The sequence below is a fragment of the Ursus arctos genome, unplaced genomic scaffold, assembly GCF_023065955.2.
Source record: "Ursus arctos isolate Adak ecotype North America unplaced genomic scaffold, UrsArc2.0 scaffold_4, whole genome shotgun sequence".
In the NCBI taxonomy this organism is placed as follows: domain Eukaryota; kingdom Metazoa; phylum Chordata; class Mammalia; order Carnivora; family Ursidae; genus Ursus; species Ursus arctos.
The window spans coordinates 24293488-24316829 of NW_026623056.1; the positions used below are offsets into that span (position 1 = coordinate 24293488).

Consider the following 23342-nt stretch of genomic DNA (forward strand, 5'->3'; position numbering starts at 1 on the left):
GAATCTTAGACTCCTTCACGGGCTGCTTGTACTAGCCCATGAGTTAACTGCTCAGTTTTCAGGGATCTTTTTGAACTGGTTGTTAAACACAGCCATTAGAAAAATGTAAGTCATACAAATCTACCATTAAATACATTATGCTAAAAACAAAGCTAATAAATACCCCAAACCCAGCACTTCCTAATCATTTTCCTACATTGTGCTGTTATCTATGCTCTTTAAGATATTTCCAACTCTTGTATCTCTGTGGTGCACGTGCTACATAATGGCATGCTACTGTGTGTCCCTTCCCAACTCCACGCTCAGTGACAGCAGCTAGACAGCTTGAAACCAGCCATGGTGGGAGAATTTACACCATGCAAGTTGGCAAACATTCATAACCAGGGCTTGTTTTTCCAGGGAGAGCCAGCTATGAAACATTTACCAGCAACCCCAATCAGAGAATCATCTCTCTAATGAATGGTACAATAGGGTAGAGTCACACTGGAACCAGGAAGATAGAGACCTGGTCCAAGCAGGCAGATGCAACAGCGAGAGAGAAAGTGCTGTGTTCTGATGCTCAGTGACGCCTGCATAAAAAAAATGTCTCTGTCAGAGAGTCAGAGAATTGACACCATCAACTTTTCCTGTGTACATTCATCTATTTCTGATTTACTTTCAAAATAAAGGTAGTTTTAGAGGGGCTATTGGTGCTCCAAGTTCCCCCCCCCCCCCACATTCTTCCTGAAGAGGCCTTGCAGATTGGGAAGGCACCGCCCCTTGTGTTGGTCCTCACTAACCAAGAGCTCAGGTCCCCAGTCATACCCAGTAGAGCAGCAGAACACCAACATACTGAATCATGCTGTACAGAGCCATGTACTTAAACATGCAAAACGAGGTGACCAGAGCCGCACGTCCTTCCCTGTGTGAGAAAAGAAATGAAAAAGTGAGGAAATGAAAGGAATAGAAAGAAACGAGGTCACTTACTCTGCTGTGCAGCTGAGCACAGGAGAAAAAACTCAAAAGCCTGATTACTCGACTGTCTGATAGACTGGACAGCCTTGAGCTAGTGGGAGCTGGCTGTCAGAATATGCTAAATGACTAGATTTTCAGGAAACACTGATTCCGGGCCAAGGTGCACAGGCTTGGTCCAGCTGTGGAGTCCAGGTCAAGTGTTAGTCTTGTCCTCTCTGTGGGGACGATGTCAGCCCAGTCAGAGGGCCTGGGAACTGGTCCCAGACCCCACACCTACACACTGATGTCATTTGGAAGGGTCAGTTACCTTCTGTCACAGTTTCTTCATCTGTGAACTAAGGGATTTAAATAAGATTGCCCACTTGGGGGCTATTTTCATGCAGGTGTTTCATTTCATTCAAAGCTCTTTTGGCAATCCCAATTTTTTCTGAAACTGGACTAGACCAGTACCTGCACTCAAATTAGTCATATATGGAATTTAAATAGACCGGAAACAATGAGCATGCTTGTTTCTGTTACTGTTGATTGACTTTGAGTAAATAGTATATGTATAAACAGCATAAAATAGATTACTTATCAAATGTCACTTTTATCTCTTTCATTGGAAAGAAAATAGAGTTTAAATTTCCTTCTGGTCATAATGTTTCCCTGGGATTCCAAAACCTGATTTCAAAATGGGCTTTTTCCTGTTTTGGGTTTCTGCTGCTATCATTTGCTCTACCAGAACATAGTTTCTCTTCATTTCTCACCTCCTTAGAAAGGCTTTCGCATACCACCCACCTGCAGTAGCCAATTCCACCTCCCCAGTCCCCTTCCTACTTTTCCCATTACCCTTGATTTATCCATGTATGTGTTTATTGCCTGACTTCTTCACCAGAAGAAAGCTTTATGAGATCAAGGGGTGTGTGATTTACTTTCTTCTGGGTCTCCAGTGCCTCCACCAGTTCCTGGCACTAAGTGCCTACTCTATAAATATTTGTTGAATACACGCATAAATTTTTTAAAAATTAGGAGAAGCTAGCCAAATCATTATTATTTTAATGTGGTGGGAATAGTATGATATTTGTAGATAGAACATATTGAAATAAAATCAATTTTAATAGAACTTCTAGTCCTATATGGCTATTTGAGCTTGGGCACATCAATTGAACCTCAATTTCATTATTTGCAAAAGAAAATAGTGACCATTCCTACATCTCCAAGCTGTTTTGAAGTATAAGATAGTAGGTATTAAAGCACTTCACAAACTATAAATACATGCTAGTTATAATAGCCCAAAACAGCCACAATGCTAACCATCTCTATCATTCAAATAAAATACAGCAGAAGGACATATACTGGAAGGCAGATATAAAGAACCAAGGGAAATTTTAGTAGGACCAGCAAAGATGAGCAAATATTTTGAAAACTGGGGATGGGAAGGATATTCCAAAGTAGCATAAAGAGTCAAGAGGGAAAGAGGGCAAGTGGGGAAGAGAAAGTTTCTGTCCATCTCCCCATCATAAAGCATCTAAGGAGGATCCGTGTAAAAATAACAATAATAAGAGTATGATTGACACTTTCAAAGTAGTAGCAAGTTCCAGATTCCAATTTTCTAAAAATAACCTATTGAGTGATTTTCATTAGAAATGCCACTGTTGTCCCACAGTTATTTTGAACTCCTGGTGAGTCCACTTGGGAGTAGAATGGTTGACTGCATTGTCTGCAAAGCACGCTCCCCACCCAGTGACACAAAGTTTCCCTGCTCTTTCTCTGGCAGAACAATGGGATCGGCACCTCAAAGTTAAGAGAGATTAAAACAATGCTGGTGGAAAGCCTCTACTTACTTGATAAGGTGAGGTACACACTCAATGTTTGGAGTTTTTGAAGTGAAAGGTGAGGCCACAGATGCCTCCTGCTCTGATAAAGAGATGCCCACGTGAGCCATTTTCAAAGCCTGAAAGCAAAGGGTCAGCTTACTCTCCATACACACTCTCATACATCTCTCCTGAGGCTACATGAGAAAAGCCTAGCCACAGAGTGGCTTGTGGACCAAGCACTAGCCAGGAGATGACCAGATTTTTGCTCTGCCTACTATATAAGAAAAAGATGGCACTGGGACACTTAGCCAAAGAAGTGGGGAATCCAGAGCCATATTCTAGCCCATCTGGTCTATACCAACCACTGAGTCATTGCGCGTCTTTGGTCAAACCCTCCCAAACCCTCCACATCAGTTTCTCCATCAGGAAGAATGGAGGTAGTGTATATCCCAGGAATATTATCTCTAAAGAACTCCAGGCAAGCACAATCAAGTGTAAGTCTTGGTCTGTCCTAGTGCAACTATGGCCCCGCACGCTGGCAGCTACTTACCCCACAGTCATTGGCCCCGTCACCGCACATTCCTACAAAGTAACTAAAAGGGAATCATGTCAAATGTAAGGGATATCAAAGCAATTTTACATGCTAATTTCTCTAATTAAAAAGATAAGATGAACTTCATTACTGAGGATTTGAACCGATTATTTATTTTAAGGGAGTTTTCTTAAGAGTCCAGTTTGACTAAAAGCGAAGTGTGACTCAGCAGTGCAGTGCACCATTCCTGACGCCAAGCACTTCAGGGAGACCCTGCACATCACTGTTTAGGAAGCAGCTTTGTTGGCTGTAAAGTGGGACATTCACACTTAGATGAGATGATGTGACACCATGGCACAGTGAAGAGGGCATCGGGTTTGAAACCAGACTGAGCTCTTTGACCTGACCACTTGGCCATTTTGGCTATCATTTTTCTCTCTTACAAAGTGCTATAAGTATTCAGTGAAGTGCTATATGGGAAAAATGCCTTATAATTTCTAAAACAAGAAACAAAAATTACTTGTTGGGGCTGTTAATAGTAACAGGAGAGGAGATCTGCCACCTTAGCAGTCACTCAACTAAAAAATGCAGTGCCGGGCCCAGACTTCGAAGAAAGAAAACACATCCCTGCTTCAGGACCACTTTCTGAGGTTGAGTACAGACCGCTTGCTTTCACTGTTGACAAAGATTATGGATAGTCTGCTTTTTAGGATGGGAGTGCTGTCACAGCATTTACAGAATTGGCTATACTTCTCCTCCACACGGTCATACGAAGGCAACTCGTTTACTGTCTGGGTTGTCAACCATGTGGAGAAGACAGGGCTTTCTAAATCAAGAAGCTTGCTTAGTGACTAAATCAAGTAGGAGGACAAAGAGGGAATGAGTAGGAGTAAGAGTCACATCTTTGTGGTCCAGCACCATAAGTAAAGAAAGCTTACAGGACTCCATGGGTTCTATTAACAAGAAATAATGGGTCCTAAATTATGGGCACGTTATTTGAACTGTCTATTCTGTAATGGAGACACTTGTGTTAGAAGAGAATTATTTTCTGATTTAAGACAGAAAAGATGCTCTTTCATATAAATGTTTGAATATTTTTAAGGTTATGTGAATCTCTTGCCATATGAATCTCCATACATCAGAACTGTGATGATAACTTAGAAAAATAAAGTCTAAATTCTCATTGTACCTCAGGAGCTGAACTCAAACTACACTTCCAGGTCCATTCCTCACCACACACTTTCGTGCCCCATATGTTCTAGTCCAGTAGTTCTCAACTCTGGATGCAAAATTGACTTATTTGAGGAGCTTTGAAAAAACACCGATGTCCAAGCCTCACATGAGCAACTGAATCAGAGTCTTGGGACAATGGGATCCTGGTATTGCTACTTTTTTAAAACTCCTGAAGTGACTGTCATATGCACTTAGGTTAAGAACCACTGCCTTAGCCAAAGTAGGTGACTTCCTGTACCTCTTACACACTCCCTGACTGTCATGCCTCCAGGCACTTCTACCACCTGACATGGCAAAGAACCTACTCCAGTTTCTGAAATTCCTCCACCAGACTGGATTTCTGCCCGGGAGACATTCTTGCAAAGATGGTCCCATTGATCAGTATCTGTAAGGAACACAAGAGAAACTTTATCATGTCAGTTAGCCATACATGAGGTAATTGATAATACTCAGAACACTGACTGGGTAATAAAATCCATGAATGGCAAAAATAGTTTGTTTCCAAGAAGTCCATTTTTGAATTTTAAGACATTGAGACCTTGGTCGTCAAATAAGTGACCAAGGAGACCAAAAATCAGTAAAGATGCAATAAAAATATTGATTAAAATGATGATCTTCAGGAATTTAGTTGAGCTGCCATAGAGAATGTGGTCAAAAAAACCCAAGCTTGGGGCGCCTGGGTGGCGCAGTCCTTAAGCGTCTGCCTTCGGCTCAGGGCGTGATCCCAGCGTTCTGGGATCGAGCCCCACATCAGGCTCCTCCACTAGGAGCCTGCTTCTTCCTCTCCCACTCCCCCTGCTTGTGTTCCCTCTCTCGCTATCTCTCTCTGTCAAATTAATAAATAAAATCTTAAAAAAAAAAAACCCAAGCTTAATGGAATCTTAAACCAGCAGAGTAGGAGAAATTGCAAGATATCTAGAGATTAACATCCCAGGAAAAGGAAAGGGGGTAACTGTTTCTCAGAAAATTGTTCAGAACTAGCAGAAAAACAGCCTAAGGATGAAATAGTGACAATTTGTGGTCTTTGATTTAACCATGCCGTCTGGACTTGACCAATTTTGAAACTCAGCTGATAATCCAAGCCTAATTTGAGCTATGGAACATTGATGGTTTGGATATATTAAACCTACACCAGCTCCATCCACCTGAGCTTTATCCTATAGAGTTTAAATTCTTCTGTGTTGGATCTCCACATTCCCTGCTCTTTTTGACAGAAACGCCAGCTTAACATTTGATCAGCCTCAAAATCTTTATTCTTTTTTTCCCTAAATAGTACCTAAGAGGATAAGCAATTGAATAAAAAATAAAATAAAAACAATTTATCTTTAGATTACACTGGATATAGTCTTTTTCTAGTTTGTCTACATGTTATATATAAAACTTACCTGCCCCACTATGAGTTTGTTCTTCATCAGGAAAGTGTTAAGTTTGACCCTCTTTTGTATAGAGGTTCTCTATCAAAAACCTAATGGAACTCCTCTATTCTTAGCCTGTCTTCCTGTATAACTGCTGGATTTCCACTATACTAGGAGACCCCTCACCATGGTATATAAAGACAGCCACCCAAAAGCAATCTTTATGGCTTGAGAAGTCCCTAATACTCTATTCCTATAGATGATAAGAAATTGGCTAATGAAATTCACTAATTTTAAATCTAGTAGGAAATGAGACAACAAAAATATTCACATCTTTTATGATATATTCAATAGGTATATCTTACCTATTGAAAGGCTTGAAATTACTTAGGAATATGCTCTGTAAGTGACATCATCAGCATCTTTACTGGGAGACTGATAGCCTCTTAGAACTTACCTTTGGCAGTAGGCTGCTGAAATGTTGACTTATAACCTGAAAGGATTTTCCACTTAAGGCAAAATGGTAACTTCCTTCTCTGCCATTATCAGAGACTTCTTCCCTGATATTAATGTAATTATCCTGCAAAGCAAGACACAGTTACTTTAGATACTTGATAGAGTGGTAAAGGACAACAAATATATTGAAGAGAAGGCAATGATGACAGTCTGGGGTCTCTCTTTAAAAGTCACACTCCAGCCCTGATTCCTCAGAGAGGCACTTTCTCTTTGCTGGATCAATCTTTGCACATTACAGCCTCTAGTGAATAGGAGAATAACACTTACTCATGTCTTGTTCTCATCCTGATTTGATCTTGGTGAGTCCCAGAGAAGAGCACATTTCACACATTTCAAGTGTAAAATACAGAGCACTGCAGCTTAACAAATCTCTCCCTGAAGTGAGAACTTACAATTTGTTTTCTTACAGAATTAATATTATCCCACAAGGACACAATAGAGATAAGATACTGACAAGATTGGGAATAAATGAATACAACTTTTTTCCCACCCAGAAGACATAGTCTAATTTTCCAATGCACACAGCAGTTTCTTTCCCAGGGACTAAATCTCCTATGGACCCAGTGGGATGGCTAGCAAGCAAGAGGAAGATGAGAAATTAGATTCACAGTCCTGCTTACTACATTCGTTCTCATATAAAGCCAACAACTTTATTACGCTTAAAAGAATGGATTCTTAGGGCACCTGGGTGGCTCAGTTGGTTAGGTGTCTGCCTTCAGCTCAGGTCATGATCCCAGGGGTCCTGGGTTCGAGTCCCACATCGGGCTCCCTGCTCAGGGGGGAGCCTGCTTCTCCCTTTCCCTCTGCCTGACACTCCCCCTACTTGTGCTATCTCTCTCTGACAAATAAATAAATAAAATCTTTGGGGAAAAAAAAAAAAGAATGGATTCTTCCCAGCATCCAGGAAAGCACTATACATTAAAGCTCAGTAAGACAGTATGAGAAACTGATAGGAGCTCTTCAGACAGCATACGTGTTAGACATTTGGAGAAATATGTTGACCCTAGGTACCTGTACCCCTCGGCTACTCAAAGCTGCTCAGTAGCTAACACTGTGAGCCATAATATGGCAGAAGTTCTGTTTTTAGGTATACCTGATTACTGTATGCAATGTGTTTCTTGTCTTCTACTAATTTCCAAGTTATAGATGCTGATGAGGACGCAGTGGTTTCATTTGCTTCAATAAGAATGACTTTTTGGCTTTCAGAAACCATTCCAGACTTTCTGGCCACTGTTATTGCAGTCTGAAGATTGTCACCTACAAGGAAGGAGGAGTATAGCACGATGAGGTTGAAGAAATAGAATCAATTCGTGTATGCTCTGGAAAACCAGGGTAAGGGGTTCAGAACTTATTTTAGGTGTGGAAAGAAATAATTTCTTAGTCTCTCTCACTCTGATTCTCCATGGATTCATGATCCTTTTTGTGATTCTTGTTGCTTTTCATCTGGTTACTTCATAACCTACCAGTCCTTTTTTTCCCAAAGAGTGGAAGGAAAAAATAAAAAGGCAAATCTCAAATCTATTTCCATCATTTGTTAGCTTGGTAAACGTTTAGCAAAATCCCACCGATTTAATATAGTATCAGGTGGTTCCACTTTCAGCCAAACTAGAATAAAACCACTAAAATCTATCTCTCCCACTGATTACATTGGAAAACTATGGGCAAAATACAAAAAGCAACTATCTAAGGATTTTGAAAAGTAAACATAAGCAGGCAGAATATGGAAGGGAGTCGAATCTGGAGAAACAATCTACAAGGAGGTGATATTCTTGGCTTTTTTTTGTTTTTTCTCTTTCCTCTCACGTGTTTGACCTGACTGTGAACCCCAGTCCCACAGCTGTGAAAGAAGCTAAAACTCCAAGAGAAACTTAGTCTTTTTGGTCAGAGAAACCACAAAAAAAGAGCCTGAAGGCTGAAGAAGTATGAGGCAGACCCAAGAAAGGAGACAAGCGAGACAACAAGACTAACCAGTACATGAAGTCAACTCAGAGTTGCGCACGTACGGAACAAACCCAGAGAAGAGCCGAAGGCTCAAGAGCTGAACTATGATATTAATCACCTCTCATGTCCTAGATTTTTGCTTGCTAAAACAAACAAACAAACAAACAAACAAACAACCTCAACATTCTCCAGAGGATTTAACAGGGTCCAAAGTCTCATAATATAATAGTCAAATGTTCACGATATTCAACATACAAAAAAACCTGGCAAATGTGGTCAATTCTCAAGAAAAAAAAATCAACAGTTGCTTGTCCAAGGATGACCCAGATGTCAGACTTACTAGACAATATTTTTAAAGCAGCTCTTATAAGCCTCCTCCATGAGGTGAAGGTGAACACTCTTAAAATAAATGACAAGATAGAAGTTCTCAAGAGAAAAAAATATACCCTATAAATAAGAACCAAATTGCAACTTCAGACTCAAACAATATAATGACTGAAGTAAAAAATTCATTGGATGCTCTCAAGAGCAGAATGGAGATGACAGGAAAAGGAGTCAGTGCATTTGAAGATAATTCAATAGAAGTTATACAATCTGAAACACAGAGGGAAACATTTAAAAACAAAAAGGATGGAGATGGAAGAATAACAATATTCATGTCATTAGAGTCCAGGAAGGACAGGAGAAAGGAATGAGAATAGGAAAAAAATATTTTGAAGAAATAAAGCAGAAAAGTTCCCAAATATGGTAAAAGATTTAAATTTATAAATTTAAGAAGTTCAGTGAATCCCAAGCAAGATAAACTCAGTGAGAACCATACCCAGAAACATTATAATCAAACTTCTAAAAAACAAAGATAAAGAAAATATCTTAAAAGCAGCTAGAGAAAACAACATATTATATATTAGGGAATTATTATTTGAATTATCAGAGACTTCTCATCAAAAATCATGGAGGCAAGATGCTAGTGGAATATCCTTGAAGTGCTGAAGAAAGAACAGTCAACTCAGACTCCTATAGCTAGTGAAAGTATCCTTCAGAAATGAAGAGAAATAAAGACATTCTTAGAGGAAGGGAAACTAAGATAATTTGTTGCATATACATGACAACTATAACATAAAGGAGAGAAGGCAGAGGATTTTTATGGTTGTAAGCCTTCTTGAAAGGGTAGGTACAGATGTTGTGACTCCTAGAGCAACCACTAAACGATAAATAATATAACACCTGGATGACTATCCCTAACATGGCTTTCTTCAGGTTTCTACCAAAGTACTTACAAGAATCTCCAGAAGAGCTAACCTGTGGGCAAGAGCTTTGCTACCCTGAGGCTGGAGCCCTGAGAGCTAAGAGGTGTCCTTACATGCCTCAGCAGGGCACCAAGAGTTGGGCTGCTTCGCAACACAGGACAAGTTTGCGATCTATCACTCCAGAAGTTCAACTGTTTGGGATATTCAGCCCCGGCCTGAGCCTCAATCATCTGACAGAGAAATATAACAACCTATTTAAGAAACCCCAGAAGCTAAATAGGAAAAGGTCAAGCAGAACAATCAGAACACGTGACAGGCAAAATAGAGCAGTTGCCGAAGATGGATGAAACCTGCATTAAAACATTACAAATAATGAATGCACTTAAGAAAACTCAAAGGTGCCCTCCTCTCCCCCCACCACCACCAAAAGAAAAAAAAAAAGGAAAGGTTTTTAAGGGCCATTTTCATCCCAAAACATGATTTCAGAACTTAACATTTAAGAGGTGATTTGAGGGACTTAATGGTCATTTTTGGAACCTGAGTCTGTGGTTTGGAAAAACTGGATGCAAAAAAAATCTTAAAGCACAAAGCAAAATTATAACAAATACAAGAATCACAAGAAAAAAAGATAAGAGACTGAGAGGATAGATCCAGGAAGCCTATCATGTGAATAATAGAAATTCCAGAAGGGAAAAAGGAAGAGACAGAACGAAGGCAATAATTAAATGAACAACAGAAGAAATTTCCCTGACAAAAAGAAGATAGATTAAAAGTGCTATGTTCCATACTAAATTAATGACAAAAAGACAAACATATAGACATACCCTGGTAGTACGTCTAAACTCCAAAATTGAAGAAAAAGATTATATACAAAAGAGAACAAATTACCTACAGTGGACTAGCATTAGACTTTAAATAACAACTAGACATCATTAAAAAAAAAAAAAAAGGACCAGAACCCCCAAATCCTATACCCAGGCAAGATATCATTCACCTGTCAGGGCAAAGAAAGATATCTGGGATGTGCAAGAAATCAGAGAGCATATCACCCTTCCATCCTGTCCAAGGACAAGTCTTGAGAAAAAAAATAATAAGTAAGTAAGCAAGCCAAGAAACAGAACAAAATTCCTATGTGAGGGCAGAAGTGAAGAGGTAGGGTACAGAATGATGTGTTCTTATTTCAGTACTAAGGATAGATTGTGAGAATGTGTCAAATAAGTGCTAAATAAAGATATTTGAAACAGAAGCATCATAATGTAAGGGGAATTCTCAGTAGTAAATTAGCAGGTACAGAGGAGAAAGTAGAAGTATCCTAGAGTTCCCCGCAGTGATGTTGGGTTCAGGGGAAGTGGACTGGGGAATATGGGCTCTGGTGGGGAACTACTGTATCTTGGTGACACAATTATCAGAGTTAAATGCATCTGACTTAAAAGCAGGGAAAGAAAGGCACACACTCAAATAAATGAATGCATTAAGAAATCATCTATTCCACTCAGAAGCATTCATTAAGAAATTCCACACACTTCTCTTGCAAGATCCTTTCTCACCACTCCCCTGTTTGTATGACTTGAGGTTTGAGAGAAGTACGGGGATAGCATTTATTACCACCAGAATCACAAGTCTCATTATTGATGGGCCTTCAGTGCAGTTTGCAGACCACACTGACTAAGCATTTCTCTTCCTCTAACATTTAACAACAAAAATCATCATTTTTGATGGCTCACATCTTCTTATCAGGCAGGTGTTATCTCAAATAGCCCCTCTCCAAGAGGACACCACGTACAAATTAGCCCATCAGACATGCTTTACCACATCACCCTGTTTTATTCCATGTACTTCATAACTCTTATTGCTAGCTACTTATTTGATCGATCGATTGATTTTCTATCTCACCCCACCTGAATAGAAACTTGGCGAGAGCAGTAACTTTGCCTTTTCTGTTGACGATCTCCAATACCTAGAATGGTGTCCAACCCACAGGAGGTAGTCAACAATCTTTAGGAAATGAGTGAATCTTGTCTATTTCCACATCAAATTCTTTCTGTTTTCACGTACACTTTGTTCTATACCTGTGACCATTACAGTCCTTATCCGGGCTGAGATGAGCTCTTCCAGAACGGGTTTTGTCTCATCCTTCAACCGATTCTCCAAGATGAGCAATCCCAGAAATATCAGGTCTGATTCTACTGTGTCCCTGGAAATATATACATATAATTGAGCAGAAATAGCACATTATGGTCTTTCTTAGGGGAAGCAAAACAAAAACAAGGGCAAATATGTTCCTATCAGAGTTCCTACCAGCTTACCCACTTAAGCACCATTCCTTAACCACTGAATACATGCTAGGAAATACCCAGAAAGAAGACAGGAGGGGACATGAAGGACACTGAGACATTTACTCTGACTGAATCAATTGGAAGAAAGAGTATTTATTAAGCAAAAGGTGTGCTTTAACTTTCATAGAGAATGACTTGAATGACCCAAAGTCTTCTTTCTGCTGTGGCTAGTCTGATTTCCAGCATCTCACTTGTTAGCGGCCAAAAGAGAGGAGTTCTAGCTCTGGTACAGAACATCATGAAAAGTCAGTGAGGTTCAAGAACAAGAAAACAAAATACCAGTTTCTCCAGAATCCAAGCCGCTAAGCAATACTATTTTAGCCCCAGGAGATAGGAGGCTCAAAAAACAGCCCCTCTTCTAAAGCCAAGCTCCTCCCATCTCTTCCTCCCTCAGAGGGCAGCATTGCTCTTTTACATAAAGTGTGAATGTTTCTGCAAGGAAGCGGGGTCTCTGAGGCTCCCATTCATCACAAGAACATTACCAAGACATTCCACAGAATTAAGTGCAGGGGAGTACTTTTGGGGGTGGGGGTCCAAAAATTCTCCCATGATCCATTTATCTGAGACCTAGACACCTCTAGCAGACATAAGAACAAGACACCAGCATTGCCTAATTCTGGCTGAAATATGGATATAAGCAGCACCCAGGAAAGCACCTGGCCTTGCTTGCCATGGGCATCTCAATGCTGGGCCTCATGTCAGCGGGGGGCATGGACTAGAGTTAGTCATGTTCCTAGGACACTACTAACACCTCCACCAGAGTTGCTGGAAGAAAGTGGGCATAGTTGGCATTACTGACCCCAGGAACTCCCCATTCTTCTGAACCCAGCATTAAGTCTCTGCATAATCTGGTTCCAAACTATCTTCCCAGGTTTCTCTATCACTAAATTCTTCAACTACCCTAACCTCCAGACAAAGTGAACCAGCCATCATGGTTATGCTCTGTACTCAACCATTTCAAAACATTTGCTCTGGACTGCCATAAGACATTCTTTCTTATCTCATGGAAAAGGCTGTGAGTTCCCCCATGATCTGCCATTTAACTTCCCATTTATATTTTGAGGACCAGTTCACATGTACCTCCACATAGAAATCTCCCCAGGTAGAAATAATTGCTCTCTCAGCATCTTACCTCTACCTCAGAGTAACATGCACTTTATTTTTTCATGTATCATTCACCACTCTTTGCTATTTGATCTGTCTCAACAACTTGAGATCAAACCTGCCTGGTTCAGTAACAGGCTCAACAGCATGCACGTGATGCCCAACACAGCAAAAGTGCTCAGCCAGGTGTCTGATGTGACCATTTTTTTGACAGGCAGCCTAGGAAAATTTATTTCCTCTTCCAGAAATCCTGCTGCCAATGGGTTCTCATGGAAAGCGAAGCCAGTCAGTCTGTCAAGTGATTAATCATTTACTAAATACCTAAATCGGTGAAAAGAACAGGACTAAGGAAGAGAGGACAGAATATGCAGAAACTACAGTAGCCCCTAACTCCAGAGATTTCATGTTTAGCCAGCAGGACAGCATTCGACTTGACCACCTCAGTTGTATGGAAGGCTGGGGAAAGTACCATGATGTACAAAAAATGGTCCTATGGAGTCAGAGAGGAAAGCGTAATCATTTTTGGGTGGAGTGATTGCAGAAACTTTTCTGGAACAGAAAATACTTGAGCTGTTCTTTGAATGATAACTTAGTTCATCCCTGATTGAGGTTCTCCAATCTTTCTAGTGGCCCTTGTATCCAAAGCCTCAGGCTTTAGATATTTTCAGAGATGATAGGACAGAAGCCAACCACAAGGCACCAGACTGGGTCAAGAAAATGGCCACATTGGGGCGCCTGGGTGGCTCAGTCATTAAGTGTCTGCCTTTGGCTCAGGGCGTGATCCTAGGATCCTGAGATCGAGCCCCGCATCAGGCTCCCTGCTCCGCTGGGAGCCTGCTTCTCCCTCTCCCACTCCCCCTGCTTGTGTTCCCTCTCTCACTGGCTGTCTCACTCTCTGTCAAATAAATAAATAAAATCAAAAAAGGAAAGAAAGAAAGAAAGAAAGAAAGAAAGAAAGAAAGAAAGAAAGAAAGAAAGAAAGGAAGGAAGGAAGGAAGGAAGGAAGGAAGAAAAAAGAAAGAAAGACAGAAAATGGCCACAGGAGCTACTATCTGACATAGTCTGCAGCCTACCTTGGCACTCCTATTTCTGGTTCCTCTGGTACATGGTGTTCATAGGGTTCAATACACAATAATCAGGAGACTATACTTCTAATCCCAGATCTACCACTACTTTGCTGTATGACCATGGGCAAATCACTTTCTTTGTCTGGTAATCTATTTCTTATTTTGTAAAATAAGATGGTAAAACTAATCGATCTCCAAGATCTCTTCTAGCTCTCACACTACATGATTCTTCTTTTCATGAGTTTCAATATGCACCAAGAAGTAAAGAGAAGTGGTCTCTTGAGGGATCTCAAGCTCTGCAACTTGGAATAGTGAGATATCTTTTCCTGCTTCCTGCACAGAAAATTATACCTCTTCCTGAAACATCCAAAAATAATAAAGAATGGGGGATATAATACAAAGGCAGCATTGTCATCCATGAGATTACACCTCATGCTTTTAAAATCCATGCCATTTTTAAAGGTTGAAATATGCAAAAGGTGGGCCAAGAACACACAAGGAAATGATGATATCAGTGCTGGAAGACTTTGAGTAAATACACACACACACACACACACACACACACACATCCCCCCCGCCCCCAGAAAGAAAGGGTGTTCTGCTCTAATTAGGGATTAGCAAAGGTCAGGTAAATTAGCTTAGCGAGGAGTAGATGTGGTGTTGATGTGGCTTTAGCACAAGGAGGGCAAACTGACAACCTGAGATTAGATCCTACAAGTGTTTAGATCTTACCAGACTTTGAAAAGTGGGAATTTCAATGCTGTCAGCCACGGCATATACTCTCCTGTGTGCCCCAGCCCTCATCATTCCCTGTTGCTCATGTACCTTTACCATTTAGTGCTTTGTTATCCGCACCAGCCCCAAAGCCATGATTTTGAAACTTGTAGATATACAAATATTTTATTGTAATAATCAAAGGCAGCAGCAAAGCAGCCAGAGTCTTGATATATATATCTGCCAATGGGTTCTCAGGAAACAAATTTCCATTCTCAATTCTGCAACACCCTGGACCCAAGTTTTCTTTTCCTTAAAATGTGAGCTCCACTCTCAAAGTTCACTTTTATTTATTTATTTATTTTTAAAAGGTTTTATTTATTTATTTGACAGAGAGAGAGACAGCCAGCGAGAGAGGGAACACAGGCAGGGGCAGTGGGAGAGGAAGAAGCAGGCTCCCAGTGGAGGAGCCTGATGTGGGGCTCGATCCCAGGACTCCGAGATCACGCCCTGAGCCGAAGGCAGACGCTTAACGACTGAGTCACCCAGGCGCCCCTCAAAGTTCACTCTTAGCTCTCTGACTTGAGTAACTTGAATGGCTTGCATCAATTAAATTACAACAAATATCCAGAGTTGTAATAGCCAAAGTTTTAAGGGTCAATTTAAGCTGGCCACGGAATCCAATACTCAGTGGTTTTCCATGAGCTACCGCCCTCTCTGCCCTTTCGCAAAGTGACCAAGTTGGGGCATTTGGGTGGTTCTCAACGGGAGTGCCTCTAGAGGACATTCTGGATACTTTTTAGGCATCTCTGCATGATTTTCTGCAATGACCAATGCACAATGAAGAATTCTCCTACATCCCACATGCCTTTTGAATATTTTACAGGACATTCATGGACATTAAAAAATCATTTATACTTTCCTAAGCCAGTATAGGCTTATACTGTTTATAATGTACTGCTATTATGCTATATAGTACACCATGTTATTAGTGTATACCTAATTCTACTAATATTATATTAAACAAATACAAATTTTTATACTTCCCCTTGCTGTGTTTTACATATAAACACAAAGTGACATTTTTGATATTCAGCTGAATTTTTCAGGAATGTAACTACCATGTAAATGAATTATATAAATTATTCAGCTTAACCAAGAATTTGTAACCATCTCAGGGTCATCTCACTGACGGCACGACCGCTGGTGGTATTGGAGACTTCACTATGTAAACACACCTGTGTCAGTCTGCACTCCTAGCTGTTGCAGCCCCCCCCCCCCCCACCGCTGTGATTCTACACACAGGTGCAAGCAACATATTGCTTCAGTTTGATTTAATGGTGTCAGCTGAGCAAATGCTGAATTATTACTTTTTGTCATGAATTGTATTTTTGCTTCTATTTTTACTATAGAAGTCGGCATTATATTTATTTTGTACGGAGCGTATGTGCAGATCGCATTACATACGAATTTAATCTTAAAGGAAGTGCTATAAAATATAATTACAGTAATCTGAATCTGACAGGGTTGAACACAATTACATTAGACCTCCCAAATTTAAAATCCAAAATAACAAGAGAAGCCTTGATTATCTCCACAGCAGTGTTACCCATAGAAGCTGACGCAGAGTATTGGACGTGGCAGCAAAGGCGAAATAAACAGTAATCTCCAAGCCATGGAAAATAAAACAACAAATTTGAACTAATAAATACCCCAGTCCATTTTAGCTTCTAAGCACCTCTTTTACATATCAAAACCTGCTCTAGAATGGCTCCTCTGAAGCTTTTCTTGCTGTCTTACAAACATCACCTGGATCATGTGTTAAATCTAAGCTCTATTTATTTGTTTCATTAAGTTGAGTACTTATTGAGAATTTTTTTCAGACAAATGTTATGTTTTCTAACTCTCAGCCAATTCGCTAACTCTAAAAAAATTAGCTACTTGTGTTTGGTTCAAAATGGGGTCATAACCACAATTTCAAACTCTCTGGAACACTGGTTATATTCATGTCTGTTTTCACAAAGCTGTACAATTACGTCATATTTTATAGTTTATACAGCTACTTCTCATAAATTCTCCCAGTGTTCATGTCAGCTTTGTGATTGCGGCAGGACAGGGATGACTATATCCCTGTTTACCAAGTTCAGACACAGTTTATGCACACAATCCCAGCAAGCTATATTGCTCAGTCCACTGCCCAGTCCACTGCCCAGCAAACCATTCTGCCTTATCAATTCCTCCCCACTTACCTTGTCAAGGCAGTGCTGTGATGATCCATTTCTAGCTTCTTGTAGGCCAGTGCTATAACCCGGAAGCCCTGTGTTGTATAACTCTGAAGTTCGCTAACGAAACTAGCTGGTACTGTTCAGAAAATAATGCAAGATTAGTATGCAACATTTATTCATCCAGTACTGGTGGAGAAATTCTTTACAAATAGATCCAACGCTTTCCCAAGAAAACACACTTCTAAAAAGATACACAAATAAGTTGGTGGGAACCCTAGACATAATTATATTGTTAGGACTGATCTCTCGGGATCCAGTGAAACTGAAATGAGAATAAAGCATTGAGAGAAAGAGAAAGAGAAAGAGAAAGAGAAAGAGAAAGAAAGAAAGAAAGAAAGAAAGAAAGAAAGAAAGAAAGAAAGAAAGAAAGAAAGAGAGGAAGAAAGAAAGGGAGGAAGGGAGGGGGGAAAAAAGAAGAAAGATGGGGAAAGCATGTAATTCTTTTTTCTCCATTAACCAGCAACCATTTATTGGTAGTACCATTCACCAAGATGGAAAACATAGGAAGTGAGAAAGAAGTATTGAGTTTGGGACCCCAGTTGAGTCACCACATTAGCAATGACCAGTAGGGAATCAGATTCCTAGATCTAGTGCTGGTGGAACACATTTGGGCTGGAAATACAGATTTGTCAGTCGTACTACAAGTCTATTCACTTACCTGTCTCGGGTTGGCAAAAGCTGGCCACCCTTTCTGGTGCACCTTTCATGAATGCCAGCCGATCACCCCCCATCTCTTGGGCAATGACTGTCATCCTCTGCAGTGCTGATGAGAATGGGAACTGATGCAGGATTGCAATTCCTTCCACTGGGACCTGGTTGTAGGATGAGGAATGGAGCGGGACATACCCACATAGCTCCTAGCTGTTAGGAATTAACTACTCCTCCCTTAATCCTTATTTTAACAAATACAGAGAGGGTGGTCTTAGCAATTTTCACAGATGGAATTCAAAGAAGACACATCTGTTCCCTTTTAAAATTATAGGCCTGATGAGACTTTCCCTTTGAGTTTGAGCATTGTAGGGCAGATAGCAGGCAAGGCTTACCTGGCTGGCTGTTTTGCAGGGTTTAACTACCATGGCATATGCTGGCACTCCTTTGATGTGGAAATCGTCCCCAGAAACAGCCATCTCCTATTTCACAGATGGGATACTTCATTGTAGAGATTTATTTATTTATTGTTCATCCACTAATACCAGGCTCAAACTCTCCCCTTGAGAAAATCCTCACACCACCTCAATCCTCATTCTTGGTGTCTCCTCCCTCAGCTAGATGGAGATGAACCAGACTTATTTCACCATGGGGGGGGGGGGGGAAGTGCATTGGAAATGCAGCAGAATTTGAAGGGCAGATACTTCTGAATTATTCATGCAATTTGTCCTGCTTTCTCTGTTGGAATGTGCTGCATAAAGGTTCATTCTCCACTTCTGAAGAGCTCAACTTGAAAATAGTGAGCAGGAAGAGCCAGACTTGTGTGCGAGGGTCTTTGTTTGAAGCCGTTTCTGCCCTTCCCTCTTGGTCTAATTTAAATCGACGGTCCTCAGGGCCAGGCAGGGCAGGGACTGTGATGTGCATGGCTAGTGTTCAGTAAACACTCAGTAATTGCTGAAATAATAACCCTAAATTATAGTCAAAGCAACCTTTTACCCAAAGATGTCAAAATGTTTTGTAATCATATCATCCAGCCGCTGAAAAAAATCTCAGGGAGAAAATTGTAATTCCTGCTTAAAGGTATAGAAACAGTAACCCAAGAAGGATGGGGGACTGACAAAGTTACATCAACCTGCTGCAGAACCATGCCCCGCTAGAGCTGTAAGGGACTCTAGAGATCGGCTCCTTCCGCGGGGCTAACGCATGTATCCCAGGGGTCTAGCAGAGCACCCGGATGCAAGGGGGGGAGGTGGGCTTGCGGTTAAGTAGATGGAGGGCGCTTCCCACACTTCATTGGGTACTCCCCCTCTTCTCTCTCAACCACAGCAACTCCAACTGTTGTTTTTTTATAGAATGCTTCTGAATAAGGTTTCTTTCTTTGTGTGTGAAGACAGATGCATTTTATTTATTTATTTATGTATTTATTTACTTATTGTTATTATGCTCAGTTAGCCACCATACGGTACATCATGTTGTGATGAGTACTGGGTGTTATATGCAGCCATGCAAATAAGGTTTCCTTTTAAGAAAAGATTCCAGCTTGGTTTCCTTGTTTTGTTTTGTTTCGTTTTGTTTGTTCGTTTTATAGGAACACTGCTGATCTAATTCAGTCCCGTCATTTTAAGGTCATGAGAGCCAAAGCCCCAACATGAGGCCTGACTTCACAGGGTCAAGCAATCAGAACAGAGCCAAAACTAGAACTGGGAAGCCAGACTACAGAACAAAGACAAAACCAGAACTGGGAAGTCCCGAACTACACCATGTGTTCTTAAATCTACTTCAAAGTCTCAACAAAAGTTCTTTCATGGTTTCCCTTTCTCTTGTTTCTAGCTTTAGAAACAAAATCAATAGTCAATGAATAGGAATAAAACTTTTGGTAACAAAGAGTTAGCCTAAGCACAGGGGACAGTGCTGTTTCCTAATCCCCATGTTCTAGAAAACTTTAAAACCAGACATTGCTCAAGAGTTGGAAAATAATTACACAATAATTATATTGTCTCAAGAGTTGGAAGATATATGATAATCATAATTACATTAATCCTATTAATCTGTAAAATGCCAGGCATATTGCCAGCAATTTTTTTTAAATGCATCATTCTATTTAATGCTCACAATAACCCTACAATGGAGATAATATTACTAGTCGCATTGTACAAATGAGGAAAACAGGCTTAGATTAGTTTGCCTGTCACCACTACACGCAACTCTTTATTGTAAACCTCACACTTGTAAGCACTGAATAACTATGAAATCTGTGTTGTCCTGGCATTGAAGATGCTGCTGAGCTTCTCTGAAGAGCAGGGTCTTACCCAAGTGGTGGCTTCAAACATCTTGAGATCCAGAGGATCTCCCTGGATGGTCCCATCGAGAAGAATCAGAGAGTGGCAGCTGGCCATGGCCGCACAGAGCGGGCCCCATGGCAAAGCCCTGCCCGAGGCAAAGCTGTGGATTTCCTGGAAGCTAAAGGAGAAAAGAAAAGGGGCTTCGGTCCTCTCCCTCCATCCCAAAATGGAGCTTCTGAAAGTAAATATCTATTTAAAAATTAATTTAGCATGGTTTACATTAGTACCCATTCTCTAACCCCCCCAGATCAATAGTGCTTCGTTTAGCCATCATCCTTCTATAAGTTCAGCAAGTATAAGAAAGGTCTTGGAGGTTCTCTCAAGCTCTTTCTTTTCCTTATTCTTTCTCTAGCACTGATTTAATTCCAGAGGTATGGAAAAAACTAGAAGTATCACCCCTAGTTTGAAGCACATTCTTATTATCTTTTCTTCCTCTGGGGCTACACAGGAACCTCTGGCTGTGCTCCCAATATGCAGATTCCAGACCTCTCACCATCCTAATTACTCTTCATTGGACAAGTGTGTATTTGTCGTAGTTTTTCTTCAAATGTGGTCTTCATTATCAGATTATTATTTCTCATGATAAGGACATTGCAATTCTTTAAATATGGCCTTAGTTTGCTCTCGCCTTTTCTTCTCGAAAGCAACCACATCACAGTGTTAGCTCATAATTTAGCCATATGTTTTTCTGGCTTCCGCATTCAAGCTTCCCTACAAGTTCAAAAACCACTTGGCTTTTTGATTACTGACCCTGTTGATTGTATCTATTACTATATATCAAAAGTTCAAGTTGTCTTAGTGGTTTTCAACATACCCCCCGTACTCAGTAACATTAAGCAATCACCAGCAGTGCGGCTAACACAGAAGGTTAAGCTCCCACTGAAAAGCAAACACAGATAAGGGGGGAGAAAAATCTTATTTGTAAGATGGCACACACACTCTCATCACTACGTGATTCTGGATATGTAACACTGAGTTCCTGAGGATTGGGCCAAACCCTGGTTTGCACGACAAATAAATAGAACACTCTCTCATCCTTGTCCTTGTATTCTTATCTGAATGTTTACGATTGATCCCTTTCAAATAGCCCAGATAGCCTTCTGATGGTTCTGGAAGTATCAGGCACATTGGGCAGGCCTTTTGGAAAAAGATAAGAACGATTAAAGATGAGCTTACCTTTTACGAGAAGATACTTAATAGCTTATAAGTCAGATGCTTACTTCCTACCTAGTATTAAATCAGTCTTCTCTGATATTATTAATTAAATTTATCAATGTTTTTTCAAATTCTAAATTTCCCTTGTTATTTAAAGCCAACTTTGACCTTTTTGAGGGAAGGAAGGAAAGGAGGAAGAAAGAGGGGCAGGCCTGATTAATCAATCAATAACCTAAAATTATTATCAATTGTTTTTATTTAAGTTTGACGAGCTACTTTTAGAAATAAACAGTTTTATAAATAATAGGATGTCAATTCAATAAGTGGAAAAGCAAAGGATGGAACACAGTAAGTTCATTTTAATAAAGCAAACATCTGCTATGCGCGTACTATGTGTACCCGGTATAATGCCACAGCACCAGGAACACACATGGAAATAAGAAACACGCTGCTCTCAGGCTGCTCGCGTATTTGAATAAGTGCATACGCTTTTTTTAGAAGCTGAAGCAGAAACATTCTAGTTAAGGGAAGACCAGGAATATATCTAAATCTATCTTTGAGAGAAAGAACTTTAGAATGCTTAATACTTAGAAGAGGTTTCTTCTGCGGAATAAAGTAACTAGAAGTACCACCCAGGAAAGAGACTTGTTTATAAATAATATTGTAACATGAACGTGTATTAAAGGCAGGTAATTAAAATCTTTTATGGATAAATTCTATGTCATCTGAGTAACACAGAAGAACCACAATGTACCCTTTATGTAATATAGGCTTCTGTGGTGGAAGTTGTAAGTGTGAGAGAGAAGCACTTTATTAAAAAAACCAAAACGTAAATGTCAGATGTTTCCTGTTCTGATCCCAAGTGGAGGGAGTGGCGAGAAAAAGCAGGCAGGGCTGCAAAGTCAGACATGGCCACAAGAGGGCCACACAAGAGAGCTGTGCAAATCCCACCACCCTTTTCTGGCCAGACAGGAGGAGTTTCAGGCATTAAGGTGGAGTTTCCAGAACTACAGTACCAGGGAAAGTAAGGGCATTAGCTACGGTTGCACAGGTGCTCCTCTCCCTGCAATGCCGTGTACCCGAGTCCATGCAGTGTTCTTCCTCCTGGCTCGCCCAAGGGCTTCCGTTTGCACAAGGAATGAGCCTCCCTGAGGGACAGCGTGCTGGTATTCTCCGGTTAGGTACCCTGGGTCAACTTCAGGCCCCTGACTAATATGCTGACAGCAAATTACTTTGTGTTTTTGTTTTTGTGTTTTTGCAAATTACATTTTAGCAAGGACTTGAAACCCCGCCACCTCCTAGGTTTGTGAATGGCACAGGGCAAGGGGTGGGGTGGAGGGAGATGTGCACGTTTTAATAAGACTTGGAAGTGTTCAAAAAGAGAGATGACATGAAGATACTATGGCAACCACTGCTCCAAAGCCAAAGTGAAAATGTCATCATTATTAATTTTCAGAAAAAAATGTAAAGTGTTTTTTCTAGGAAAAGAGAAATGCCAATGCGTTCGGTCCAGGATACTCACCCACTTCTATCACAGGGCACGACTCCCCAGAGATCCAGACCATCCCTTGTTAAGGTGCCTGTCTGAACAGAAACAAGCACTCGGTTTACTCTGAAGATTCGACAGCCCCATAATGACAACCCACGAGCTGTGTTTTAACAGAGAACTGTTATGTCGCGAACGCATTACTGAGATCAGCACCTCAAGGAAGGACACAAGCAGGTGGGTATCTGGGGTCCTGGGCAGAAGTTTCGATGAACTCACACCAATTATCTGGCCACGCCGGCGATGAAAGGAAAAAAACAGTATCTGCCTTACGTACTTCAGAGGCTGGTTTTGAGGATCTAATGAGAGACTAAATGGATGGGAAAGTCTTGGTAAGCCTGTAAGAGCTCTAGAATGGGGGAGTCCCAGTCTTTAGAGCAGGAGATAAAAGTATGTCATCAGAAATAAGTCATGGGAGTAGAATTTGTCCCTGCTCTAAACAGAAGTTTTGCTTTTTGACACCTTAAAAAAAGGTGCTTACTGGTATTTCTCTCAGTACGGGATAACGATGAAGAGCTTGGATTCATTTAAAACACCAGCTGTATGACCTGGGCAAATTGTTTACTCC

General features: G+C 40.6%; 1 protein-coding gene across 1 annotated transcript in view; it reads right to left on the bottom strand.

Moving 5' to 3' along the window:
- The window catches only part of ATP13A4 (ATPase 13A4), a 124208-nt gene that overhangs the window by 21404 nt on the left and 79462 nt on the right, over positions 1-23342 (bottom strand). Inside the window, exons 13-24 of the mRNA XM_044384756.3 lie at positions 22751-22812; positions 20041-20191; positions 18127-18213; positions 17742-17895; positions 17048-17159; positions 11647-11771; positions 7483-7646; positions 6331-6453; positions 4824-4903; positions 3304-3346; positions 2781-2890; positions 805-901 (exon numbers count right to left, since the gene is read on the bottom strand). Of these exons, the coding sequence (XP_044240691.2) occupies positions 805-901; positions 2781-2890; positions 3304-3346; positions 4824-4903; positions 6331-6453; positions 7483-7646; positions 11647-11771; positions 17048-17159; positions 17742-17895; positions 18127-18213; positions 20041-20191; positions 22751-22812 (1308 nt within the window). The remainder of the gene's footprint in view (positions 1-804; positions 902-2780; positions 2891-3303; positions 3347-4823; positions 4904-6330; positions 6454-7482; positions 7647-11646; positions 11772-17047; positions 17160-17741; positions 17896-18126; positions 18214-20040; positions 20192-22750; positions 22813-23342) is intronic.